Source organism: Onychomys torridus, chromosome 23 (assembly GCF_903995425.1).
Source record: "Onychomys torridus chromosome 23, mOncTor1.1, whole genome shotgun sequence".
NCBI lineage: Eukaryota > Metazoa > Chordata > Mammalia > Rodentia > Cricetidae > Onychomys > Onychomys torridus.
The window spans coordinates 7,648,073-7,674,760 of record NC_050465.1 but is presented as its reverse complement, the minus strand read 5'-3'; the positions used below and the strand labels follow the sequence as shown (position 1 = coordinate 7,674,760).

Below are 26,688 nucleotides of genomic sequence, written 5' to 3'. Positions count from 1 at the left end.
GTTTCTGCCTGCTTTCTACTGTCCACAGGCATCATGGGGCCTTGGAGCCTTCCAGATTGTTCCTCAGCAGTGTGTCCAGCTGAGCAGAGGAAGAGCAAGGAGCTCAGCTGGACACACTGGTGGGCAAGCCCAGGATACAGCCTCCCCACCCCAGGAAGTTCCTCCCAGCACATCCCTCTTAGGTTAAGGAGCTCACCCCATCACCTAAAATGCTAGCACCTAGGAAAAAGGAAGCTGTCAGAGTTGACCTGGAGGGTGTTCCCACCTTGAACATGCTGTTTGAAGGCCAGGGTTCCAGTTGTTGGTCTGTGAGTAGCAGCTGCCCAGTGGGTTCCAATGTGTTTTAGTGGACGTGCTGATATCCCAGGAAGAAACAAAGGCCTCCTGTGCTGCCTCCTTCAGAGCAAGTACCCAAGTCTCATGTGCTTGCCTCAGGACACAGGCCAGTGTGAGCCCTCACTCCAGGACTAGCTTGTAGATCTCAGGTCTGTGCAAAGACCGTGTCACCTGTGTAGCTGGGAACTTTGTCACAGGGTGTTTGTCATAGTCTTCCTTTCCATGCAGCTGTCTGTGCCTGCTTGTTCTCTTAGAAACACTTCATTTTTATCAAGCTCTTCACGCAGCTGTCTGTCCCCCGCTTATACTATTTGAAATGTCTTGTCTTGAGAGACCAGAGGCATTAGAACACACACTCACCTGTCCTTCACTGGGAAATTTAGTTGGGCGTTGTAGGGCATGTCAGTAGAAATTGTTCATACTGGTGTGCAGCCTTCCTGCCTGTAGCAACACCTGGTGTGAGCCAGTCCTTGATTGTGCCTAAGCTCTGTGCTTTGACTGACAAGATATTTGTGAGGCCGTTCTGAGCGCCACACACCTCAATGGCTGCTATGCTTACTGCCCATTGAGAGTCAGTTGAGACCAGGCTGGGCACAGACACAGGGAGTAGAGGTACTTGCTCTCTGGGATCTTGCTGTCTATGACCAGCCAAGGGAGATGGCCTGGAGGCCAGCATGACAGCACTGGTCATTGCTGAACTGGGTTAGATGGGAGTCTGCACTCAAGCCTAGGGCAAGATCAGTAGAAGCCATGCTGGCTATGTAAAGTTGTAGAGAGGAAGCCTGATGGATAAGTGAAATTGGGAAATAGGCTGTACTGCCCAGGTCACTATAGCCACCTGGGCAGCTGCAACAGGAAAGGTGCCCCAGTTTGGGCTGTTTTCAGGCAACAGACAGAAGGAGACTCTAGCTAGGGTTGTTCCAAGTAGAACAAGGGAGCAGCAAAGGTCCTTGGACAAGAGAGCCCTATACCCTGCGTGAAGGTCCATGAGATGGGCCAGGGGACCCAGCAGGTTTGCATGCCGCTCCTCCTCCTGGCTGGAATGAAGTCCATGCTGGTTGAACAACATGCAGAAGCTCTGGTACTGCCTGGATCAGGGTTCACACTGAACCCATTTCCTCCCATGCTCTTCAGTCCAACCATATCTCCTCCTCACTTAAAATCTGTTGCAGGGACTTTTTGACACCTTCACTTTGCTAATGTAAATAGCACAGAAAGCCATGCATTGTGTGCATTTCTGTAGACAGATTCCTAGAACCAGAATGAATAGAGCGCTAAAGCATCAGTTTGCTGAAAGTGAAAATCATGAAGCATACCCACACGTCATTGCCCTACAGTGCAGCATGTAGGTGAGAGTGTTTATCTGCATACCCCCAGGAGTGTGTGCCTAAGGATGACTTGCTGCAGCCAGAGACAGGCTGAAGCAGCAGGGAGCATAGTCCCAGGGTAGAGATCCAGAGCCGAGCAAAGCATGAGTACTGAGAAGTAAATTGAAAGCACCTCTGCAGTCCAGGCAGGCTCTGGAGCTCCCAGCTGGTACAGTTCAGGGAAGTACAAGCACACCAAGATGGACTAGTTGGCACTTGGAGAAGAGGGCCAGGGTACACTGAGTCCTGTGCTCACGGTCAGTGTCTGTGGCATGGTTCTTACCACGGTACTGGACACAGAGTTCTAGAGTGGAGGTAGGGTGTAGGCAGCTGTCAGTGGGTGAGAGGTGGCCTCAAGTTACTGGTGGATGACCCCCTCCAAGAGGACCACGCCTTCCCTGTCTACCAAGATGATGTGAGGATATCTTTGCCCTAGCATGCTTAAATCCAGGGCAAGTCACTATGGACAGCTTCCTCTTGTGAGTGGGGTGAAAGGGTACCCTCTTTAGAACTCAGTCTTCTAGAGCTAGCAGGAGCTTGGCCTATGACATGTTTGCTCCAGTCCTCCCCTCCCCTGTCTCACAGGTCTATACTTCTAAACAAATTTCAGAATCAGCTGCGCAGGAGCCCTGTTAGCTGGGTGGCTGAATGGCTGTGCTCTGTTAAGGAAGGGTGTCTCTGAACCCCTTCGGTGGCCCACTGTGTCCAAGTTTTGGACTAGACTCTGATCTCAGAGTGCTGTTGATGATGGACAGATACCTGGACTTTTCAGGAAAGCAGTTTGTGTCTTTGAGAAGTGTTAACCAGATGGTGCCCTTGTCAAAGCACCCCTGAGCCAGACATGCAAAGCTCAGTATCTGCCCCTGAGCATAGAGAGTAGCCACCCACTCTGTGTGATTGGAGATAGCAGCAGCTAGCCTATGGGTGTGAAGAGCATTGTGCCCGGCCCACTGATTAGAGTCAAGCCCATTAAGACTGCTGTGTGATTTCAAACAGCATTGGTGAGCTGCAGAAACCACTGCCTGTGTGTGTTGGCCCTAGGTGGTAAAGAAAGATCACATGTAAACTGAGCAGTCATAGTAGGTTGGTTTAGTTTGAAATTGTTATTATAGAGACAATGAATTTGACCTTTTGCTGTTATTTAAAAAAAAAAAAAAAGCACTGGCCCTTTGTGTTCACTGATCTTTTGTCTGAATACTAATAAGTGTTTAAGGGCTTACCTTTCTGATGTTTCCAACCATTTTGAAATTCAAAAGAGCTATGGAATGGGTAATGTGCACATTCTGAAGGGCTCAGCCATGCATCCACAGAGCTTCAGCTTTGAGAGGCTCATGGAAGGTCAGCAGTAAAGCCAAGACCAAGGGAATCGTGTTACCATCCCTGCTTTGAAATCCTGCCCTGTTCTGCGTGCCAGTAGGCTAGGAAGCAGAAACCCAGGGAAGCAGTAGGGCCCCCTGTGTCTATCCAGTGCCCAACCCTAACTGCTGTCTCTCATCTACAGACTCCGCATGCAGCAGCGCCCCTGGCTCCGGTCCCAGCTCTCCCAATAGCAGCTCTGGCAACGTCAGCACTGAAAATGGCATCGCACCTACCGTGCCCAGCGCTCCAGCTGAGGTGGGTCAGTCACAGACTTACATAGGTCAAGCATTCCCACCAGTACCTGCCTTGTGCCTGACTTACCAGTGAGGACCAAAGCGTGGAAGTACCCTGGGGAGGGCCTTTCAGGTGTTACTCTCCCATTCTCCTCATCATGGTCTTCCTGAACCGTGAGGACCTCGGTCCCACCATATTGAGAGCTTCCAACCTGCCCTTTCCTTGATCTTCCCCAGGTCTGTCACAGAAGCAGCTGTCATCACACACTCTGTGTGCTGAGGCACAGGGGCAGCAGCAGGCATATGAGGATGGTTGTGGAATGAAAAAGACATTGGAGAAGGACACAGACCACAGCAGCCAACCAAGCCACATGTTAGGGAAACAAACAGTACTGGTGGCCACTAATGTGGGAGAAAGGAAAGGATCCAAAACGAGAAGACAGGTCCTAGGTGCCTTTCTAGGTCCCCACACCTGCACTTAACTCCATACTTCCCATCACTCCACAGTCATCCGGACCCTCATGCCTGGCCCAGGATGCAGCAGCCGAGAGGGCTGCTCTCCGAGTTTCCCATAGGTGAGGAAGGCAGGCCCTGACCAGACTGTGGGGGAAACACAGGAGAGCTCAGACTGTCCCAGTGGTGCAGCTACAGGCCAGGGTGGAATAGAACGCCTGAAACAGCCTCTTGATTGAGCCAGAGCTGTTGTGTGCGTGTAGTGGCTGGGAAGTTTCTTAGGAGCGCCTAGCTTACAGGAGTCTGTCATTGGTGATGTGGTTACTGACTTCCCTCACCCTTTAGGAACACGTCTTGCCCTTCCAAAGAGCTTATAGCCTCACGGGAGATGCATAGGTGCAGCACTTGGCACTTTTTATTTCAGATGCAGTCTAGCTCCTTTATGGCTCCAGTTGGAAATAGTGAGGAGGGTCACTCGCTTGCACCTAGGTTTCTTTTACCTTACACTTCACTTTCTCTCATTGCTTGTATTCTTCAGTTCAGTACTTCTTAGGTTGTTAGGAGTCTCAACAGTCCTTCTGTAGGACTGAGGTCATGGCTGAGGCCTACCTGTATTAGCCTCAGAGCACAACCACAGAACTGCTTCCTGCCCTCGGATGTTAACTCTGCTTCCCTCTTGTTGGTCGTGGCCCCATACATATGTGCTGTGGGCAGTTAGATGCATCACAGTAGTGTAACAGCTCCTCATTTCGGTGGAGCACCACTGCTCTGGTTTAAGTTGTGTGTTAATCTTTATAAAGCCTAAATATGTAAACTGAGCCGCCACAAATCAGTAGAGCATATGGAGCATCCCCAAGAACAGTAAGGTTGCCACTGTTTCTCATCAGGCTCTCCTTGTCACAGGCAGAGCTGGCGTTTGAGTACTGGATCACATGTGAACATCCCTTTTGAATTTCAGATATTAGAACTGAATGAGCTGTGGCTAAGGGCTTCTCATGTATGAGCTGTGCATGGTGAGGTCCTTGGGGAACCTCAGCTGTGTTCCAAAGGCCTCTCTCTGCAGAGGTGCTGGTAGCTAGCACACCTCTCATTACAAACTGCATGTGCTCATACTCCTGCAAGGTTCACTAAGGAACCATAGAACTCCCAGGAAACTAACAAGCCCACCCTGTAGTGGACAGAGCTCTGAGGGGATCTTCCTACAAGCCCTCAGTGTGCTCCCCACACGAATACCCATGTTCTGTGTGAACAAGTAAACATAACCAAGCAAGTCGCTTTAGTTCCACAAGTAAATCAGCTAAGCAGCCACCTGAGTGCCAAAGAAATTGTGACTTTGTAAGCACTAGCTCTGCTCATCTGTTCTCAGCTTACATGACAGTGCAGCCCTACTCTCCATGACAGCTAAAACATCTTCCCTCACATGAGACCTAAAAGTACTTTTATTTGACACACGCACAGTGTGCATGTGCGTACGTACACACACACACACACACACACACACACACACACACACACACACACACAGCCCTTTGATGATTTCTTATGTTGTGTATGCATGAACTTTGTTAGCAAACCTCATGGTGGCTAGAGTCCTTGCTCTGGGCCAAGTGGCACATATCCTTCCTGCCTCCTGTCAATCACGGAAGTCAGGGTCTCTGACATGAACCCTAGGAAAGCGGCCACCTGTCCCTTTGCAGGAAGGAAGAAATTGTTGTCTGGCCAGGGATGCAGACAAGTGACCATTATTCATCAGTTAAATTTATGTACTTTTATTTATCCTGGGAATAAAGTTTTACTGCGCTAAGACTATTTCCCAGCCTTGATTATAGTACACTAAAAGAACTAAGAGATGATGAGATTGTTTATTCATGATAAACACCACATGATGTCTCCTTATACCTGTCTCAGGCCAGGAACCAGCATTCTGTAGTCTCATTTGTTGGCTCATTGGGTGTGCATTGAGGTGTCCAACGTGTAGGGATGGTGGAGATAAAACACAGTCCTTCTGAGCAGGGCCTATCCATGTACCTGCGAAGATTGATAGGGTGCATACTGGAGTACTCCAGACAGTGGGACCTGTCCCACCCCCACCTCAGGCAGAAATAGTGTAAAACTAACCTTGGCTGCAATCCTAGATGTAACACCCTGTGTTCACTCTAGCATTAACCATAAACCTAACCCTAGCACTAACCATAACCTAGCCCTAACTGTACCCAAAACCTTAACCCTATGCTAAACCTAAAACCTAAACCTGAACCCAACACTATGCTAAAGCTCTACACCTAACCCAAATACTGACTGACGCTAACCCTGGTCTTAACTCTAAACATAGCCCTAATTCAACTTTCGCACTAAACCTACCCCGAACCCTAACCCTAACACTGGCTATAACTGTAGACCTAACATGAACACTAACCCAAGCCCTAGCACTTACTCTAAACTTAATCCTAGCTCATACACTAGCCCTAAATGAAACTGTAGCCCTGCCTCCAGCCCATACTCTCCAACTAGGCCTAAAACTATCCTAAGCCCTAGTTCTAACACTAATTGTAGCTCCTGCACTAACTTTATGACAAGCTGTAACCTAACCCTATCCACAATCCTAACCCTAAACTTAGCTCTGTCCCTGAACCCAAGGCCAACATTAACTCTAACAATAAATCTAGCCCTAAGCTTCCCCCTACCTCTTAACACTAATAATAATGACAGTAATAATGACCAATAAACAGAAGGAACAGCCATCACAGTTATCAGGCCCATTCCTGACCTGTGTGCTGACATGCACAAGTCCCTGTGTCTTAACTGACTGCTGCCATCATGGGACTGCTTAAATGGCCCTGTGGCTGTCTTCCTGTGCTTGAGAGCCATTTCCTTAGGACTGTTTCTTAACCACTGCATCCTCAGAGTGGAGCCTCACAATCAAGAACAACTCACCTTTTAAGGCTTCCAAACGCAGATTGCCAAGTCAGTCAGTAAGTACAGCCGTTTATAATCCCGTGGCCATGTGTTTCAGCATTTCTGAGCTTTTAGGAAGTCTGCCAGTTAGATGACTTGGTAAATACGGTTTTTGGTTGCTGATAAAGTTGGGTTTTTTTTTTTTTCCACTTCCCTTAATATGGGTTCTTTTGTCATTGTCTTTATTGAGTTCTGCTCTCATGTTAATTGGTCTTTGATTGACAGGTTCTTTTTATTTTAGTCTTTTGCTTTTCCTGTAGATTGCAGATCCTGTTGTCAACATTATCTACCTTTATATAAGAAAATGGTTTTTCCTGTTCACTAATAACTTTTCTCCTTGGTTTCTGCTTTTGATGTCATTCTTAGAAAAATTATAACCACAAAAATATTTTTAAATGTATTGTCCTAGATCTCCTCCCCATAGTTTTGTGGTAAGTAGGCAAACTGAATAAAAACGAACAAGGTAGCAAGAGCTCATTTGGAGGGGGAATACTCAGGAATGGGAACACTGATTCTGTACTTGTGGCATGCTTACACTCACCGGGAGGCCACCATCTGTGCAGCCTGTTTTTGCACCAGGTTGCTGCAGGTTGGCACTTTATATTGTAATCCCCCACCCGCAGCAGTCCTGCATGCACTGCTTGTGTTGAAACATCTATGGTGAACTCTGACAGTCACGATGTCTTCTGCCTGCAGACGAGCTTGGCACATAGACTTGTGACTCGAGAAGGCTCCGTCGCCCCGCTCCCTCTGTACACATCGCCATCCTTACCCAACATCACCTTGGGGCTTCCTGCCACCGGCCCTGCCGCTGTAAGTGTACGTTGGCCTCCATGGGTTGGTATGGCATAGGGTGGTTGTCTGCATTCGTCCCCACAGCCTGAAAAATATCCCGGTTGTGCCTTTCAGGGTGCAGCAGGCCAGCAGGATGCTGAGAGACTTGCTCTCCCAGCCCTCCAGCAGCGGATCTCCCTCTTCCCTGGCACCCACCTCACCCCTTACCTGAGCACCTCACCCCTAGAGCGGGACGGTGGAGCAGCTCACAACCCCCTCCTACAGCATATGGTCCTGCTGGAGCAGGCACCCACCCAGACGCCCCTTGTCACAGGTAAGAACCACAGCCAGGTCTCTGGGCAGTTAGGTCTGCCTCCTTGGCCTCATCTAGCTTTTACAGAAGGCTAGAAAGAACGCCCGAGCCCATACAAGAGTAGTAACTCTGTGTCCCTGTTATGTGATAGCTGCCTCAGCTCCGGCAGGGAACTATGTCCTGCTTGGAAAGCTGACCAAGGAGGAGACGTACGTCAGTGCCAGTGCTCCTCAGTTTAGCCTCCTGCTCTTGTTCCAACAGGCTTCCCTGCAGCTCAAGGGAGCAAGTGCATGAAGTTTAGAATTGACCTGGGTAGACCCCTGATCCTGTTCTTGCTTGAGGATGATTACATTTAGAAAAATACAAGTTAGAGAACAATAGGAAACGTGTGCTGTTTACCTGGTGAATGTGCTATGAAGAGACTGTTTCAGAAATGACAAATGTGGAATGTCCCATGAGACACAGAACCCTACCTATTGGTGGCCTTGCCCAGCTCTATACCATCCTTAAGTCTGTGGGTGACTTCCTCACAGTTATTGCTTCACTTAGAATCACAGCCAGAGCAGCCCTAGGACGGCCTGTTGTGTCCCAGTGTTCCCCTGGGTCAGCCTCTGCCTGGTATTTTGGAATCTCCCCACTTGCTGGTATGAGTCAGTCTGTAGCACTTGGTATTATGTTCCTGCCTTGTGCTTTTTCATCTCCGTTGCGTACTCGGCTCTCGCAAGCCAGTGATCTGGACAGGAACAGCATTTCTGGCTGCTGGTATCCTCTGAGACAGAATGGACACCCTTGCCTCAACTCTGGAACCATAGGTGGCTCATTGTGCTCAGGCCCCTTCCTGTCTGTGTTCTGGGAAGCCGCTCACTATGGGCTTCATCTTCCTGTCTGAGTGATGCTAGCCCAGAGTGAAGAAGTGGGGAGGCTCAGTTCCCATAGGCAGCATCTGACACCCAGCAGCCTGGTCCGTGTTGGTCTCCTGGTTAAAGCTGTTCCTTTTGGGTTGGATTGGTGTTTTTGGTTTTGGTTGGTCTGTTTACTTACTTGGTCCTTTGATACTAAATCTTGCTTTGTTGCCCAGGCTAGCCTCAAGCCCAGATTTTCCTGCCTCGGTCTTCTAGGTGCTGGGATGTCAGGCCTGTGTTTGTGATTCACCTTCAGCCTCCACACTCTTCCCTCAGCTGTTACTCCCATCCTTCCTAGTGCCCCTTTCCTCTGTGTCATGTGGTCCTGATGCTGCGTCTCATCGGGTTTCTTCTGCCCCTAGAAGCAGTCTAGAGCAGTGATAAGTGACAGTGTGTGTAGTACCCAAACCTGTGAGTGTTCAAGCCCAAGTATTAGTACAGCATCCCAGTACTTATGTGGCATAGCTGCCCATCTCAGAGCACTGTCTAAGCACAATGCCCACTGCGAAGGTATCCGCCCTCAGCACAGGCTCCAGCCTTGCGCCAACGGTCCTCTTCCCGGGCACACTAACCAGAGGAAGTGTGTGGAAGCAAACATTCTTCTCTACGTCCTTCCTGCTGCTTTGACACGTCTGTCCCCTGTCCTTCAGCTGCTCTGCACCATCTGCATGCCGTGCTTGTCAATGCACTTCCTTGCCTGCTCTCTATTGCCATCCTGTTCTCACGGCCTTCCCCGTGCCACCCTCCCTTCCTCTCCCAGTACCTCTGCGTTTGATACAAAGTGAAGTCTCCTGTGATGGAATCCATTGAAGCTCAAGGTCTTGACAGTGCCTGGGTGTCTGATGGTGACAGGGTCTCGCTGTCAGTTTGTCTCTGAGTTTTGGCAGGTCAGCTGCAAACTGTTCTTCTCTCTGGTAACTGGGTACGTGGGGGAGCTAGAACAGCCATCCTCAGGAATACCTGTGAGAGGTGGCAGGCTGTTGTTCCTAGGCTTTGCCACACCTTCTGGAGTGCTCCTTAGGCAGAGATCCTGAAGACTGCATCAGTGGGATCTTCAGATGGCCTTGCTTTCTGCCCCTTGAAGCCCAGGCTTCCATCCTCTAGGCAGAGGCGGACCTGTTTGAGACAGTCATGTTTCGTAGAAGGCACCTGGGCTGGCAGGCGTGTCATTTTCTCCACTGGTTACTCAACAGCGTCTCTCCCTCTCTTCTTCCTCTTCCCCTCTGCTGTTTTTTTTCCTCCATATTATCTTCAGACTGGTATCTTTCAGGCCTGGGGGCGCTGCCCCTCCACACACAGTCCCTGGTTGGTGCGGACAGGGTGTCCCCATCCATTCACAAGCTGCGGCAGCACCGCCCCCTGGGGCGCACGCAGTCGGCGCCCCTGCCGCAGAACGCACAGGCCCTGCAGCACCTGGTGATCCAGCAGCAGCACCAGCAGTTCCTGGAGAAGCACAAGCAGCAGTTCCAGCAGCAGCTGCACCTCAGCAAGGTGGGTCTGCCCGGCTGCCTCGGCCCCCCGGCCCGTGCCCGACGCTGAGCAGCTGCCTTCCTCCACTCCTCTGCGGACCTCTGCGGCCGAAACAGGGAAGGGAGGACACAAAGGCCCTGCTGTGCGGTCCCGAGCCTGGGGGGTGCTGCTGTGTGGAGCTGCTGCGCAGAGGCCACAGCTTCCTCACGGCCCATCTGCACGTGTAGGCCACATCCTTGTAAGACGCCTCTACTGCATTGTGTGGGCAGTCCACATAGGCAGCTCTTTTTAGGGGTTTTCTGAAGTCATTTGCCAAGCAGATCTTTAAGCAAACCCTGACCCCAGGCCCACAACTTTACAGTGGTGTTGAGTCCCTGAAGCGTATTTTTCAAGTCACCTGGCACCTGCAGTCACTTAAGTGTGGGAGTTACACCATCAGAGGCAGCTTGGGAGCAGGCAGCCTGTAGAGGTCTGTGCTCTCACGGATTGTCCAGAGCCTCTCAGCTCCATCTACAGGCGGAAGCCATGGGGAAAGTTAGTGCTGTGGTGCTGGCCCGAAGAGAAGTGGAGGGGCTTAAGATGTTCCCCTCAATGTGTCAGTCAGGGAGCTTCTGTATCAACTCACATATGAGTGAATGCATTGCAAATAGCCCAGCAGCTGTCCTCCAAGAGAAAAAGAAATGTCTTGCAAACACCTCCCCACAAACCTCATCTGTACTGCTCATAGCAGCTAAATGGTGGCTGGAACATCCCCAGGGTTTATCCTGTGGTGACAGATGACAGAACATACCTCTCTTGTCATGGGGTCCTGCAGCATGTATAGACCCGAAAACATGGCAGTCAGGAAAGTAAACCAGTCACGGATGGACCCTGCTATGTGACCAGATAGGCCAAGCCTTAGACCAGCAGTTCTACCTTCCTAATGTTGTAACCCTTTAATACAGTTTCTCCTATTGTGGTGACCCCCCATACTATAAAATTATTTCATTGCTACTCCCTAACTGTAATTTTGCTACTGTTATGAATTGTAATGCAAATATCTGATATGCAACCCCTGTGAAAGGGTCACTCAACCCACAGAGGGGTCCTGGCCCACAGGATGAGAACTGCTGCCTTAGAGCCATGCATTAACTTAGTGGTTGTTAAGAGCTACAGCTTGTAGGGAACTAGGAACGACTGTCAGTGGGTATAGCACTTATGTATGTTTAGGGATAATGAAAATGTTCCCAAGTTAGGTTTTAGTGATGGTCTTAGAGGTCTGTAAACTACTGAGCTGTTCAGTTTAAAAGTGTGGATTTTAGGCTTATGAGTTAAACTTATTCTCGATGTCTGGGGTGGGATACATTGCTGAATACTAAGTAGGAGCCTGAAACTGGGCAGTACAGAGTCCTGTGAATAACAGCCAAACTGAGAATCCAGGTGGCTACTAACCAGCTGTGAGTGTGGTGCATACAGCACGTATGCACCGGGGCGGGGGCCCATCCTCGTGAGGTGGAATGGGTGCAAGAGTGCAAGGTTTCATGATATGAAACAGAAGGGTGTGCAGCTTGACACTTAGACACTGTTTCTAGAACCTTCTATTGAATATTTTTAGATGTTGATTGACCACAGGAAACAAAATGAGAAAGGACTGAGATGAAGGTACTCTATCACCTGTCCTCGAGTCCAAGCCTTCTGTGGAAGGTGAGAAAGGATCAGGGATGAGTGCCTGTGCAGAGGGATCTCCCATCTAAAGGGTCTAGAGAGCCCCACAGTGAATCAGGGGCCTGATTCCACATATTCCCAGGATAGAGGGATGGCTCCTGTCCACCCATCCCACCTTGATCTCTGCTGCAAGCTGAGAGGTCCAGGATTGAGCTGGTTTCCCAAAGAAGTTGCTGCAGATCACATGCCCAGCATAGGCTCAGCCAGGCTCCTCTTGCTTTTCAGGCACAATAATATCAGTTCCCCAGCCCCAAACCCCTTAGCCCACAGCCCTTATGCCCAGCACTCTGAGTATGTTGGAATTTGGGGATCCAGACATCCTGTCATTTACGCAGGAAGGCATTTGCTGGGGTGAGACAGGCTCCTGCCAAGTCTCTGTACTCCCAAGTGTCAAAAGCATTTTCATATCCTCCTCTCTAATGCCTGCCTAGGCTTATTAGCTTCATTATGTCACTACCTGAGTGGTGTGGTAGGAGGTTTGAAGACAGGAAACACCCATTCACGTGTGACATATATCTCACTGGGGTTTGTTACCTGATTGATTTGTGATAGCAAATGACAGTTGATTGAAATGTTTATACAATGTTTTCCTGGGACACCCAGGAAGACAGTGGTGTTCTCTGTACTATCTGGTACCAGCATTCCTGCCCTGCTCTGTGAGAAGCTTGCTCCCCGAGGGCCATCTACTCCCTTCTTGACACAGTGGAGGCCACATCTGGGCTCACTGCCCACTGTGCATCCAGCCACCATCATACAGTACCAATGCTCCAAAGATGTAACAGGAGCAGTTACTCGTTCTAGTATTTTGTTTTCAGCAGGCTTTTGTGCCCATTCCCATTTTCCAAGGGACAAAACAGAGCTGCTGAGCTAGCTTCCCTCTTGACTCCTTGGGATTGGAGTGGCAGCCAGTGTACCTGACGGTATCTGCTCCTGACATGAGTGCTGTGCCCACATTAATGTGCTTCATAAAGGCATGCTAAGGGGGAAAACCTTCCAGGGAAAGAAAGCAGTCTAAGGGATGAGTACAGTGCTCAGCCTGGCAGGGAAGCTGCTGCCTCCAGACCCACCTCACCACAGCCTTATTTCAAAGAGTAGGAAGTTGTGCTCATAAATGTGCCTTCCTCTTTCCATGGAAAAGAGTAATGAGGTGTCTCTTCCCCATTGTTGAAAGCAATTCTTGCAGCAGTGCTGGGTCTACAAGATCACTTGATCTTTGTGGAGGCAGAGTGTTGGCCTCACTGAGTCTTACTCTCTTTTTAATATGAGAACTTGACTCCTGTAGGTGGTCTATTTATGAGAGTGCCCAATGGCTTTTAAATGCCTTGTACTTTCCAGTGGGGATCTGACTCTGAACTCCAGTCTGCTGTTTCAATCCTGCTGTTCTGGATATGGTAGTTTGTGTGCTCTCATCCCTTGATAAAACGGCACTGATGTCCAAGAGGCCCCTGGACAACAGGAACTGGCAGGTTGGTGAGCTGCTGCTTGCCTCCCTGCTGGCTTCTCTTGTCATATTGCCCGAAGCCAGGTTTGCTTCCCAAAGCCAGCTCTGCATTAAGTTCCAGTCTCTGTGGCCACAAAGAGGCAGAGCTCAATTTCAAAGAGAGAGAGAGATTATCCCTGTTTGTGACTATGGCTCATGAAGACCAGTTGCACCAGCATCTGCGTCAGTGCTGAGTAGAGCGGCCCACCCACTGCAGGCCATGGGCCTGTTCTGCATCATTGACAGGGCTCCGAGTGGCCCCTGTTGCCGTGGCAACATCCCTCATAGGCACCCTCTGGAGGGAAGCCTAGCCAAGCTGTGGCCCCTTGAGAGCCTCCTTGCTCCCTGCTCTAGAGTTCCTGCCTGCCTGGCCCCTGCCAAGGTTGCAGATCTGCCTGTGTGACACCAGGGAACTCCCACATTGTCAGCATCCTGTCCCCAATGCGGAGAGGAAGCAGGGAAGCCTCTCCTGGCAGTGGGGCCATTTGACATGTGAGAGGACAAGAAACCAAAAGCAAGAAGCCCGAGACCCTCCCACATCAGAGCATGGAAGAAGCCCTCAAGCACGTACTGATGTGAACACTTAGCTACCTTTACTAGAGGCACACTGTCCTCAGCCACAGCTAGGGAGGTGAAAGCCAGCCAACAGGAGCCCCTGTCCGAGGTTCTGAAGGGACCTCCTTTACCTTATGTGTCACTTTGAGTGTTGCCTGGAGTAACTCAGCAGACTCCAGCCTCGAGGAAAGTTGGATGTTGTCCAGTGGAGCGCTGGAACTGGAACTCTGAGAAACCCTAGATGGTACAGGGACACTGAAGAGCTGTGACACCGAACAGAACACAGGACATGTTCAAGCCAGAAAGGGGCACAAAAGTTGTTAGGGGTCAGCTGTGGGGCCACAGGACAGAGACCCATTGTTTAGGGGTGAGGGGTGTCACTGGACTCAGACGTTCACATAAACATATTGGAGGAAAGGCTGTCTGTCTGTTTCCCCTTTTGCCGGGCCAAAGGGAAGTCCTTTGAGCCCTCTCCCCGTGGTCTGTCTCTGCATTCACAGCCCTGTTACTACCCTTTACACCTGTGTCATCCTGTGCAGTAGTAGCCTGTTCTAGAGGCCCTAGTTGTTCCCAGCCCCACCCACCCAGCTTCCCTGGTTCTTTCCTCTTGGGGCCTGCCTATCCGTCTGTCTGTTGTGACTCCCTAGCCGAAGCTACCTTCTCCAGGGACTTTCCTCTGTGTTATCTCAAGATACTCTGTCCCTTCCATCCTTGCCATAGCACTGACCCGAAGGGCGCAGTCTTCACAAACCTGACATCACACCCAGTTCACCTCACGTTCCCAGTTAGAATGCACTTGGTGCTGGGGAGAGCAGGGTGCAGGAAAGACATGCTGCTTGACAGAATGGTTTCACCTGTCCTCTCCCCCACCCAGTGCCAGAGGTAGGAGTTGAGGTACACAGGAGTACGGTGGCATCAGCACCTCCCAAACTGTGAAGCAGAACAAACACCTAACAATGTGCTTTTGTTGAAGTGTGCCTGCAAGTCTTTCCCGTCCCCTCACTAAGTTGACGTGGGCTTCACCTAGCCTTATTGAGGCCGTTCACAGTATGCTGATCTGCATGTATGCAATATGACATGATCTCAGTCGTGCTAGCTGACATGTCTAGATTTCACCCAGCCACCCCGCTGTATGCATATGCATACTCAGAATGCTCTGGGTACAAGGACAGGTGCCACTGTCACCATGTTATGTCCCAGAGTTCGTCCATCCTCTAAGGAGCAGTGCCCTGTGGCCAGTGTCTCTCTGTCTGTTCCTTCCACCTCTCTGCCTTTGTGCCTTGGGGTTTTAAGAAATAAGATCTCTAGCAGGCTAGGCTTTCAGAACGACATTGGAGAAATCTTGCTTCCATGGCCGTGGTACCTTTGTAAACGTTAGCTGGGGAACGTAGCATGTCTGTGACAGAGTACCACCAGCACTCTTCCCCACAGACTGATGGTACATCCTGCAGGTCCTTTCAGTGTAGGACTTCCCTAAGATTTCAGCAAGGCAGCTTCTGAGAACTGCCTGCTGGGCCCTCCCAGTCCTATACTAGCGTCTCAGTACAGGGAACTGGATATCTGCCTCTGTCGCCCTTCTCCTGCAGCCGTGGATATCCTGCTGGGCAGCTCTCAGCAGCTGTGGTTATGTGACTGGCACTGGCCTCTCTCCTGTTCACCTTTACTCTCCCCTGCACAGTGAGCTGCAGCCTGCAGCCTGACTCCCTGCACAGACACCAAACACCCTAGTACCTGTCTGCCTTAACCCCAAGCATCACTTCCCATGCATCTCAGATGATGCCAGGGTCCACGTTGTATGGGTAAATGGTACTTGCTGGCCCTGGGTCACACAAGTTCTTGGTAGAGCATTCCTGTCCTGTGGAGTGCGGAGGAGCCTCTTTAGTCCCGTGACTGTCCTCACTTCTTTTTGTCTTCTCTGCATAGCAGATGATTTCCAAACCCAACGAGCCACCCCGGCAGCCTGAGAGCCACCCTGAGGAGACAGAGGAAGAGCTCCGTGAACACCAGGCCTTGCTGGATGAGCCCTACCTAGACCGGCTCCCTGGGCAGAAGGAGCCCTCCCTAGCTGGTGTCCAGGTGAAGCAGGAGCCCATTGAGAGTGAGGAGGAAGAGGTGGAGCCCACTCGAGAGGCAGAACCCAGCCAGCGCCCAGCCACTGAGCAAGAGCTGCTCTTCAGACAGGTGTGGAATAAGGAGAGCAGGCAGCTGACTCAGCTTTTCCGTTTACCCTCTGAATCACAGACACTCACTGTTCTGGCCTTGGCCATCTTCCTGCCTTCACGGGCAGTGGGGTGTGTTTTGTGTTTGATGTACACTCTCATGTACATACAAGTTGGACACCCGCCCTCTATAGGTATTCATGTACCTTCTTGAGCACATGGGCCACAGAAAACTCAGGTGTGGGAGGCTGTAGATTGTAACAACAAAGAAAGCATTTGTGAAATTCAGCCTGACTATGAAAGCTGGAACAGGGGGGCTGGAAGTGTTCATCAAAAAGGAGCTGGGTGTGGTGGTATATACCTGTAATCCTAGGACTGGAGAGACAGTCAGAAACTCAGATCTCTGTGAGTTTAAGGCTAGCCTGGTCTACATAATGAGTTCCAGGCCAGCCAGGGGCTACATCATGAGACGATGTCTCAAAAACAAACAAAGAAAAGAGTCAGGGTCTGCTCATCCTGGAACTTCGGTACTGCTGTTTGGGTGATCATCCTTCAGATCCACAGAAGACAGTGAGGTCTGGGGTGCAGTACATAGTAGCAGACTGCCAGACAGGACGCTCAGTGAGTGGCTGTTGATTTGGAGTGAAAGGTAAATGGGCACTTGTCTAGAAAGACATTTGGACAAAGTATGGGAAGCCCTGGATTGGAAGCCAAAAACCCCAAGGAGGCTACTTTTGCCTCAGAAGTGACAGGTAAGCCAGGGGATCCAGAGTCAGGGCTCTAGTATTCCCAAGAAGCAGTACTTGATGCCTGGGTACTATAGGGCATACACCCCTGCTTGCTAGACTCCAGGATTCTCCAAGCCCTCATCAGTCCTGTCACACTCCAGATGTACTACTGCTGCTTCTCCATAACGTTTGGTATGCCAGAACAGCAAGGCTCCTCCAGCAGACACCTGCTGACTTCCTTTCCTAGAGACCCTGGAACAACTAGGCAGCAGCCTCAGCATGAGAGTGGCTTAGATTCTCCTGAGTATCTACACTGGGAATAGGTCCCGTAGTCTGTCCCCAGCACCTAGCTCTGTGAGGCTTTCCTCTGTCTTGGGCAAAGGTGGCCTATTTGATTCCGGGAATACTTAACTTCCATCACATACCACCACTCTTTAAAGTCCAGTAGAATTAAAAGAGTGATGAATGTCATGGGTCTTGTGATCCAGGCACTTGGGAAAATTAGGGGCCAGGACTGTCTATTGCCCCAGGCTAATGGACCCAAAGGGACATGGGATATGTTTGTCGTGTTTGGAGTAGACCCTCAAAGGAAGCCAATACCTGCTTGTCCTCATTGAAATACAGTGCTCTGTTACCACACAGATGTAAGTCAGAGTATTTCAGTAGCTGCTTTTGGGACTGGTGTCTTGTGGACACCAGATGATCCAAGCATGAGACAGTCCTTAGGAGTCCGTCCTTCCTGTGTTCTCTGGAGAACCAGTGAAGCTCCTTCATAGGGACCTTGGGCACAGAGGAATTTGTGGAAGTATACAGAGATGTCAACTCAGAAGAGTCAGCTGATTAATGGTCTGATGCAAGCTGGGAGGCTCTGGGCCTTGGGCTTCTATGTGGGTGTTTCTGACCCTCCTCCTCCTCCTGTTGCCCTCATGGCTGTAGCTCCCCTCCTGTCTGCTGAAGACTACTGCATCTAGGGAAAGTCCTCTCCTCTGCTCACAGCTCAGGGCTGGACCCTGCTTCCCAGGAGGGTGTATTCTCCAAGGCCATAAGATCTGTCCATCAAATAGGACTTGGGGCGAGGTTGGGGCGGGGCAGGGTGAGTTGGACTTCCTTTTTAACATGCATCAGTGACATGGGATGACATGGTTTCATCTATCTTGGGGCCCTAGGAGGTAGCTTCCTCTGTTCTCTACAGAAGGAGCAGCCTCTGGGTAGGTCAACCTTGGGAACCTCATCTTTGCCTCACTCCACCATTGAGGTCCACATCCCTCAGGGCAGCTAATCCCGAGTGGTGATCCATACTTCATAGATAGCCAGCCAGAGTCTTCCTCCCCCACAGTGTACCCTTGTCAACCCAGTCCTCTCCCCTGGGCACCTGAGCCCTTAGTAGCATGTCACTTTATGACCCACACAGGTCTGGCCTTCCTAACTTTAACTGCTAGAGTGGTTGGAGGCCAAGGCAGGACCACATTAGACGGTATCGAGCTGGCCCTTCAGTGTCTGCCTTCGCTCTCTTGCTGAGTTTGGCTCACGGATTAATCACTCTTTCACTACCAGAAGAACCTGTGGAGGGCTAGCAGTGTGTATTCACGGTCCCATTTTCACTATGGCCAGAGTGATTCTCTCAGCCAAAGATCTGACCTCTGTCCAATACCAGCCCCTCCACCACTGCTTACCATCTCTTTAGAGAATGCTTCCCAAGCCCCACCTGGACCACACCTCCCTGTAGACCTTTGAGATGGCAAGTCCCCTCATCCTTTTAAGCAGGGCCAGTGTGCCAAATGCCTTCTCCTCAGTGATCCCACTCAGATCATGGCCCACCTTTAGGAGGTATGCATCCATGGTTAGTTGTCCCACAGTGGGAAGGCCTGTCAGTGGCTAGGGGTGATTGTAATGAGTGTCACAGACTGGTGGGGAATGTTCTGCCACTAATGGCCCTCTCTCCTGCCCTGCAGCAAGCTCTCCTGCTGGAGCAGCAAAGGATCCACCAGCTAAGGAATTACCAGGCATCTATGGAGGCTGCTGGCATCCCTGTGTCATTTGGCAGCCACAGACCTCTGTCTCGGGCACAGTCCTCTCCAGCATCTGCCACTTTCCCCATGTCAGTCCAGGAGCCCCCCACCAAACCAAGGTTCACCACAGGTAACTCGTAGCCTCTTGCTGGGCAGGAGGACAGTGTGGGGCAGGAGGCAAGGGGCCAGGGGCAGTCTGTAGAGCAAGCCACTGATGAGAGCCTAGGGGAGCAGCCTACAGCTAAATCTGGGAAGAACTCAGGCCACACTGTCCAGAGACAAGCAGCCAGCACTATGTCAAACCTGAGACCCACACTCAGTCATGGGAGCACACCATGATGCTGTTATTCTTGGAGCTGGCCACAAGCTCAGAAAAGTGCCTTCTCTTTTTCCTGCAGAAAGCAGTCCCACCTGTGTGCCAGTATGGTGCATCCGAGCTTCCCATTCTTAGTTAGCAATAGCAACCTTGATCTTCTGCAAATGTTCCCCTAAACCAAGCCTAGGACAGCAGATTGCCATGAGGCTCCAGAACAGTACACTGTGCAGTGCCCTGTACAGTGGTTAGTGAAGAGCTCTGCTGGAGCAGAGCACAGCAGACCTGGAACGAACTCTGGACCTCTCTCTGGCATTGTACCTGCCCTGTGGACTGGAAATTGTGTCCCAGTGGCACCTTAGCTTGTGCCTAAAAGGTCCAGAGGTCTGGAGTGAGCTCAGCAGAAGTGTGGACCACAGCTGTATAGAGGCAGGGACAGAAAACTATCCCCACAAGATGATCACACCACCTCTCCTAATAGCTCCCTGTGGTGCAAGCAGGGAGACTAGGTTGGTTCTTCATAGTGTTTTGATTTAACATTTCTTCCTAATGAGGAAAAGCTATGTAAAAACAGAATGGCTTTATTCTTCACAGGTCTTATAAAATGTCTTGCAGACCACTGCAATACAGCCAAGTTTTTCTTAGAAGGAAACTTCCTGTTTAGGGAAAAGTTTCAGTAGTAATATCTAGAAATTAACATTTACTTCAAAAAAAATTAAAGCTGCACCTCATAAAACCTAGCAAGTGTTCTGTCCATGAGCACTTGACCATTGGCTGAAATGAGCGTGTCCTCAAAGGACTGCAGCTCAGATAGGGAAACTGTCCTGAAACCTTGGTGGCAGCTTGCGTGTAAGCAGTGCTCAGTGCCCTCTGTGGCTATTCAGAAGAGATCTTCCTGTCTGTGCCACTCTGTGAAGCCAGTCACAGCTGACACACTTCTGTCGTCAGCAGTTTCTAAGCTGTGTTCATGTACTTGCTCATTTCAGATAAGCGTGTTTGTGTATCTCACATATGAGGTCCAGCTCCCTCTGTAATCTTGTGTCCATCTTGAGTGAACCCATACATGCCACCACTTACCCTGTGTCCAGCTGCTGCTCCAGAAGTTACCTGTTGATAAGCCACAAAGCTCATGCTGGCCTGGACCATGTGGTAAGCTTGGACAGTGCCTAGCCAACAGACAGGCAGACAGGCCTCGGAGGGCCACACCTGTCATTCCTAGTATTCAGTGTAGCCCAGAGGCCACCCAGATCCCTTGTCCCCTTTTAATCCGTAACTTGGCCCTATGGTGCAGCCACGGTCTTTCTGAGCTGGAGTGTTGGCCAGTGCTGGGTCTCTCACTCTGCTTTCATCTAGATCCTCGAGTACCAGTTTGGAAAGGGGATAGGGTGGACTTGAACCAAGAACTAACTCTGCTTTGTTCCCTCCTGGGAATTCTGCTGTCCCAGCACCACCTTCTGGCATTGACTGGCTCAGCCCTGGGCACTGCTCTGACTTCAGCTCTGTTCCACTGCAGGCCTTGTATATGACACGTTGATGTTGAAGCATCAGTGTACCTGTGGGAACACCAACAGCCACCCGGAGCATGCTGGGAGGATCCAGAGCATCTGGTCCCGCCTGCAGGAGACTGGCCTCCGTGGCAAGTGTGAGGTATGGGACCTATCTCTGGTGATAGAGAGACACCTACTGCCTTGCTTGTTCCTGGACATGGCCTCCAGCCTGCTCTCTTCACAGTGTCTGCCAGTCTGTTTTCATGTTACAGTGATGGAGAGAATCCAGGAAACATGACCTATGTGTCCTCCTCCCCATCCATACTGTCTATTGGCTTCTGAGAAGCCCATCTTGGTACCTTTTCTGTTGTTGTGATAGAATACCTGAGGCTTGTACTTTAACAGAGCTAAGAGGTCTGTTTACCACCTCACAGTTCTGGTAGCTGGAGGGTCCAAACCAAGAAGTTATCAGCATCTGGTGAGACTCCCCTAACTAAGCCACAACTTGACATAGAAACAGAAGAGACTGCTATGTGGGCTGGCCTTTCTCTGTGACAGCCTGAACCATAACTCCCAAGAGTGAAGTGCCCGTTTCCCAGTCACCTTCTGCCAAACCTGCCTCTTACAGGACCCACAGTGCCAGCACTACCACATATGTAGCTTCCTTTCCACAAGCCTTTGGGTCTTCCATGGCAGAGTCCAAACTGCTTCCCTAAGATTCTGTTTCTTCTACAGAAGCTGTCATTACTGTGTTGGTTCCACAGTGCCAGGCTGCCTCCCCATGGCTGTCCCTGCCTTCTTCCTAGTTACTTCCCAGCATGCTCTGTGGCTGGCCACTGTGTGCATCCATACTTATGCAGTGAGGGAAGGATCCAAGACCCAGAGGGAAGATCAGTCTACATGTCCCATCAGTCCTGACAGCCTTAAGACTGTGTTCTTCTGATGTAACATCGGAAAGCTTCTCTGAGGATGTGTGGAGAGCTTTGGGCCTTTTCTTCCTCAGATGTTGGGTTCCATGAGGCAGTGGCCAGCATGGAAAGCACCTTCTCCCCGTCATCCCCCAAGTCTGGTTAGCTTTGCCTCTGGTTCCTTTGTGTGAGACCCTCTGCCCAGGGAGCTGTGTGGGAAGGCTCTAGTAGGTTGTCTCCAAGTACTGCTCCTCAGTTTGCTCACCTACCATGCTTGCTTTCAGGAGGTCTGGCCTACCTGCCAGTGGGGTCCAGGGTTCACCCCACATTTGGCCACAATAGAGCTGGTCACATAATAGGGCTCTGGTCAAGACCATGTTGAGCCTCTCCTGGTTCCCCACACATGACCCAGGCAGGTGTGCGGTCCCAGATCCTGTGCACTCAGGAGTCCTAATCTCTGAGGAGGAAGGATGGATTTGTTTAGGGCAGGCTGGTTCCTGGGGGCTGGTAGTCTCAGGTGAGTCCTCTTTCCCCATCTGCAGTAGGGCTGGGTCACCAGAGGATTACCTTCAGTACCTGCCAGGGGAGCCTGCTATGACCTCTTTCAACTAGAAAACCCCTCCGTGTCTTTCCCTCAAGTTATCCTGCACATCAACATAGGATAGGGCACAAGGAATGTCAAAGGCACTAGCAAGTGCCTCTCTGAGTTCACCTGCCCTCCCCTATGCACTGGAATATTCGGAATTTAGGTCATCCCAGGAATCACATGGCCCCAGTATCCCTTACCGTTCAAATTGTACCTCACTTATCAGGCCCACACCTGCTTCTGATGGCCTCTGGGTGGGAGGTGAACAGTGAGGGGTGAGGTGAGGCCACAGGCACCTGCTTTGGGAATCTATCCAGAATGCTAGGCCACTGGGGGGCAGCATTGGCCTGTGTACACAAGCCCTGAGAACAATCCTCTTTCCTCTCTTGTTCCAGCTGGCCTTGCATCCTGCCATCCTGCCATCCTGCCCATCCAGATGCTGCCCTGAGGCAGCCTTCAGCTGCCAGCGTTCACTAATGTCCTGTCCTTCCCAGGACAGTATATTCAGGCAGGGTGAGAGTCCAAACATCTGAGAAGTCAGGACAGCCACCCACCTCACCTTCTGTTGTGCTCTGTGGAAGTGTGAGAGACATTTGCCACTTCTGGGCCAGTGGCAGAGGGAGGTGAGGGCTGGCAGGGAGTTCTTAAATGTCAGGCTATGAGGTCAGAGCAGAGTTGGCAGGAGCCTCGAGAGGTAAGCAGAGACAAGATGGGGCTTAGAACCATTGACAACAGTAAAACACACTGACCAGCTCCCTGGATGTAAGTACCCTAATCCCAAGCATTGGAAGCTCATCATGGCAGCACCTTGTGGTGCAGAGGAGCTGTTCCTTAGTTCAGTCCAAGAGAGCAAGCCCACATCCACACCAGGTTCCTGTTGTCTGGCTTGTAGCCTGAGTCCTAGGCCCTTGTCATTAGAGTTGATGTCTAACACAGAAGTCAAGTACGTGATGCTCTGACGTCCCATAGGTTCTCAACCACTGACATTGAAACTGGAGCCTGGACTGTACCTCACTCTGGGTAGGCACATACTAGAGGGCTGGTAGGTGGACTCACCCCCTGAATGGTCTGAACTAGAAAGATCTTTCTTCTCTGTAGGCCCCAGACCCTCTGCCAGCCTGCAGAACCAGGGCCACACACCATGTTGGTTTAGCTTCTTTACCATGTAGGCCAGCACCTACTGGACCAGATAAATGGTCAGGAAGGGCAGATCAGATCCCTGTAAGCAGCTTCTTGAGTGATGAGGACTTTTCCTCACCTGACCCCCAAGGAGCCCTTTCCCTATAAAATATTTGTCTGTTTCATAACCCACTGGCCAGCTAGTTAAGTGGTTACCTCAGCTAAAGAGCAGGCACTCATTTGCTAGTTTCTAGAGATCTGGAAGTAGCTCCAGAGTTGATTTGATGAGCTTACCAACTGCAGAGGAGCACAGGACTCCTAGTCACCTCCCAGTGCAAGCACAGACTCCAGTGTGTCCGCCATACACAAGGGAGGGACCTGGAGAGCTGGTGTTGGAGATACTTGAGTCTCCTTGAAAATGAGCTCAGGCGGCTCGCCCTACCTCTAACACTTCCTGCTAAATGTTTTTCAAAGCTATGATTGAAATATAAGCCACCTAAAATATTGTGTTGTATCCTATACCCATCCTCATAATCAAACTGCATTCCTTCTGGGGCAGTGAGCTTGCTGAAGAAGAGATTGGGCTGACACACACATTCTTACCTTATGTCCCCATAGTGCATCCGCGGACGCAAGGCCACGTTGGAAGAACTGCAGACAGTGCACTCGGAAGCCCACACACTCCTCTATGGCACAAACCCTCTCAACAGACAGAAACTGGACAGTAAGAAACTTCTAGGTACTCGAGACCTTCCTTACATCCCTACCAGGTTTGATCTCCTGCAAGTGATGGTTCCACCCCTCTGCCCCTGCAGCTGGGGCCACTGTGTGGCTGGCCAAGACAGGAAGGTCGGCTCCTGATAAGACCCTGGGTACAGAGAAGCCTGGAGCTCCAGTCAGTTCTGGAAGCTGCTCAGGATTGTTTGAGACCAGGCGTGCCCAGTGCTTGCCCTGTTTGCAGTTTCTTTCTGAGATCTCTGGGAGGAAGGATGAGAGGAAGCCTGGAGAACCCCAGGCTTGGCCACACTGAAGTCATGGGTTGCAGACTAGGAAGCTGTATCTTGGCCCTGTCAGTCAAACCCCATGGCCATGTTCTGGCTTGCAGAGACCTATTCTGCCTTACCACTGGAGTCTTTATCCAGTAAAATTTGGATTGACAAACTGGGGGAGCCCTATGTATATCCTATATCGCCTACTTGGCTTACCCCAAAGAACCCAGCAGCTCAGAGGTAGTGACTTTTGTACTGATGCAGGACTACAGACAGTAGAGATAAGGACAGACCTAGGTTTATTGGTCTCTGCCTTGAAACTTTGACTTCAGGTCATGGTCCCACGATGGGGGTTCTTGATCTTCACCAAGTCTATCTCCCACCCCCACTCCCCTATTGGGCCCCTTGTGTGCTCACCTTCACCCTCAGTCAGAAGGCAGGGGACTCCCCTGCAGGACCTTGGCCAGTTCAGAGGACACTGACAGTGAGAGTTCACGGCAAATAGTGCCCCTAAAACTGTGATGCTAGTCTCACATTTACATTAGAAGCTTCCAGTGTGGACCCCACACTAGGTCAGGAGTAGACAGGACAGTGCGTGCCAGGCAGCTAGAGAGACTTTGAAGAGAGGAGATACTGTGAACAGAGGTAGTAGTGAAGGAGGGAGTGCAGGATGTTGGGAGAGTGACAATTCAAAGCATGATCACCAAAGGAGGAAGTTCCTGGGCTGGAAGACAAGCTGAGGCAGGCTTCCCAAAATGGGGCAAAAGGCCAGCTGCAAGGAGAGGACCAGGGTCTGTGTGGTGCCTGGTCCTAGCAGTGGTGCCAAGGAGGAGGGGAGGGGTGGGTTGTATGCTTAGAACTGCAGGGCACTTCTTGCCGGATTATAAAGATCCCAGGAGTAAGACCACAGCAGGCAGCATCTGAGACAAAAAGCAAGCAGTAGGACCAGGTGATACGCTGCAAGGTGATACTCCCAGAGAAAGCTGGGAGTGCACGGCTTCCTCCTGCCACTGTCACCCAGCCAGGCTGCCAGGCAAGCAGGAGGAACAGAAGCATTTGCAGCCTAGGAGTTTGATTCCTCGGCGTTATTTCTCAAGCCCTGGGGGACACTGCTGGCCTGGATGAGACTAAGCAGGATGCTGCCAGGCGGCCAAGGAGTCCATCCCAGAAGCAACACCCATAACATGGTCCAGAGGACAGCCCTGTGGCCCCATGTAGCAGCAGGCAGAGTAGACTGGGACCGTGTGGTTTGGATGCTGTGTGCTGCTGACCCAGGCTGGGTGCAGGACCATCTTGGTTCTTGTGGGTCTGTGACTTTTCAGACCGTGCCCTTTGTTTTTCGCTCTACAGCCCACTGTCCTCCACACTGGCCCTGTGGCTCTAGGGATGCTCTCCATCCAGGAGAGGCAGCATGTAGATCCCAGAATGAGGCAGGACCTGTGCCCAAGGTGGGTCAGCTAGACAAGAGCCCACCTAGGCACACTTCATCAGCCATCCCTTCTCAACCCACCAGAGTTACCAACAAGAGAATTTTCTGAGTTTTAAGCTAATTTCAAACCAGGTTCAAGACAGATTATCAAAGCCAGAAGCATCGTACTAGATGTGTGTCCTCTGGAACAGGAGAAGTGTCTGTGTGCAAGGCTTAGGATGCAGTCATTCACTGCCCACCAATCATTTGAACACTAGTCCCCAGCTATGGCCAGCACTACACTACTCCACTAAAGCCTATTGTGCATGGATTTCTTTCTTTGTTAGAACATTTTCCCCACACCCTGTCCCCATCCCTGTGCTCCAGCAGCCATGCCAGTGACTGACTGCTCTACCCCGTGTCGTTATGTATAAGTGGTGCCCATGTGAGTTGCTCACTTGGTATCCTTTTCCTCCCTGCTAAGCTCTTCAGCACTGTGGGAGGTACCTAGTCTATCACCACCTAAACCCCTCAAGACCCATGTTTTAAGTTTCTACAGTATCCTAACCACAGACCTTCACAAACATTCTTAGCCCAGGTATTTGATACATAATAATAGCAGTTATCCCAAGTTCTGTTAAAGTAGCCCTAGTTAGATTTGTAAATACTACTGTGATTTTCTTTTCTTTTTTAATCTGATCCACACATTTCTCTGCCATGTACAAAAGACCCTTTATAGTTCTTCACTGAAGTGGATGGCAGGTGTAGTGGGCCAGTCACCATCCCTAGAAGCAAGGAGGCCCCTAACAGCCCTGCTGAAGAAAATAGCCTGGCTTGGGTTAACTGGGAAGCTGGCAAGGCAGACCTCTAAACGCTGCCTCCCACAGGGTGTAAGCTGCAGAAGGCAAACTAATGTCTCTCCTGCCACATGAGCCAGCAGTCTGCTGTGAGTAGACCAGAGGACATAGTCCTTAAGTTTAGACTTCAGGAATGTTTTGTAGCCTGATTGAAATGGTCGTGATTTTAAACTACCAACAGCAAGGAACCCTTGGGTATAGCTAATGATAGATGCCAAACCTCT

General features: G+C 50.7%; 1 protein-coding gene across 11 annotated transcripts in view; it reads left to right on the top strand.

The window, feature by feature from the left end:
* The window catches only part of Hdac4 (histone deacetylase 4), a 270,698-nt gene that overhangs the window by 204,433 nt on the left and 39,577 nt on the right, over nucleotides 1–26,688 (top strand). For 2 of the 11 annotated variants that reach the window (XM_036172953.1, XM_036172952.1), the window contains exons 9-16: nucleotides 3,205–3,317; nucleotides 7,400–7,516; nucleotides 7,613–7,811; nucleotides 9,963–10,183; nucleotides 15,828–16,082; nucleotides 18,741–18,927; nucleotides 20,624–20,757; nucleotides 23,829–23,934. In XM_036172953.1, coding sequence (XP_036028846.1) covers nucleotides 3,205–3,317; nucleotides 7,400–7,516; nucleotides 7,613–7,811; nucleotides 9,963–10,183; nucleotides 15,828–16,082; nucleotides 18,741–18,927; nucleotides 20,624–20,757; nucleotides 23,829–23,934 — 1,332 coding nt within the window. Of the gene's footprint in view, nucleotides 1–3,204; nucleotides 3,318–7,399; nucleotides 7,523–7,612; nucleotides 7,812–9,947; nucleotides 10,184–15,824; nucleotides 16,083–18,740; nucleotides 18,928–20,623; nucleotides 20,758–23,828; nucleotides 23,950–26,688 lie in introns of all 11 variants that reach the window. The other 9 variants (XM_036172943.1, XM_036172942.1, XM_036172951.1 and 6 more) reach the window with 8 other exon arrangements.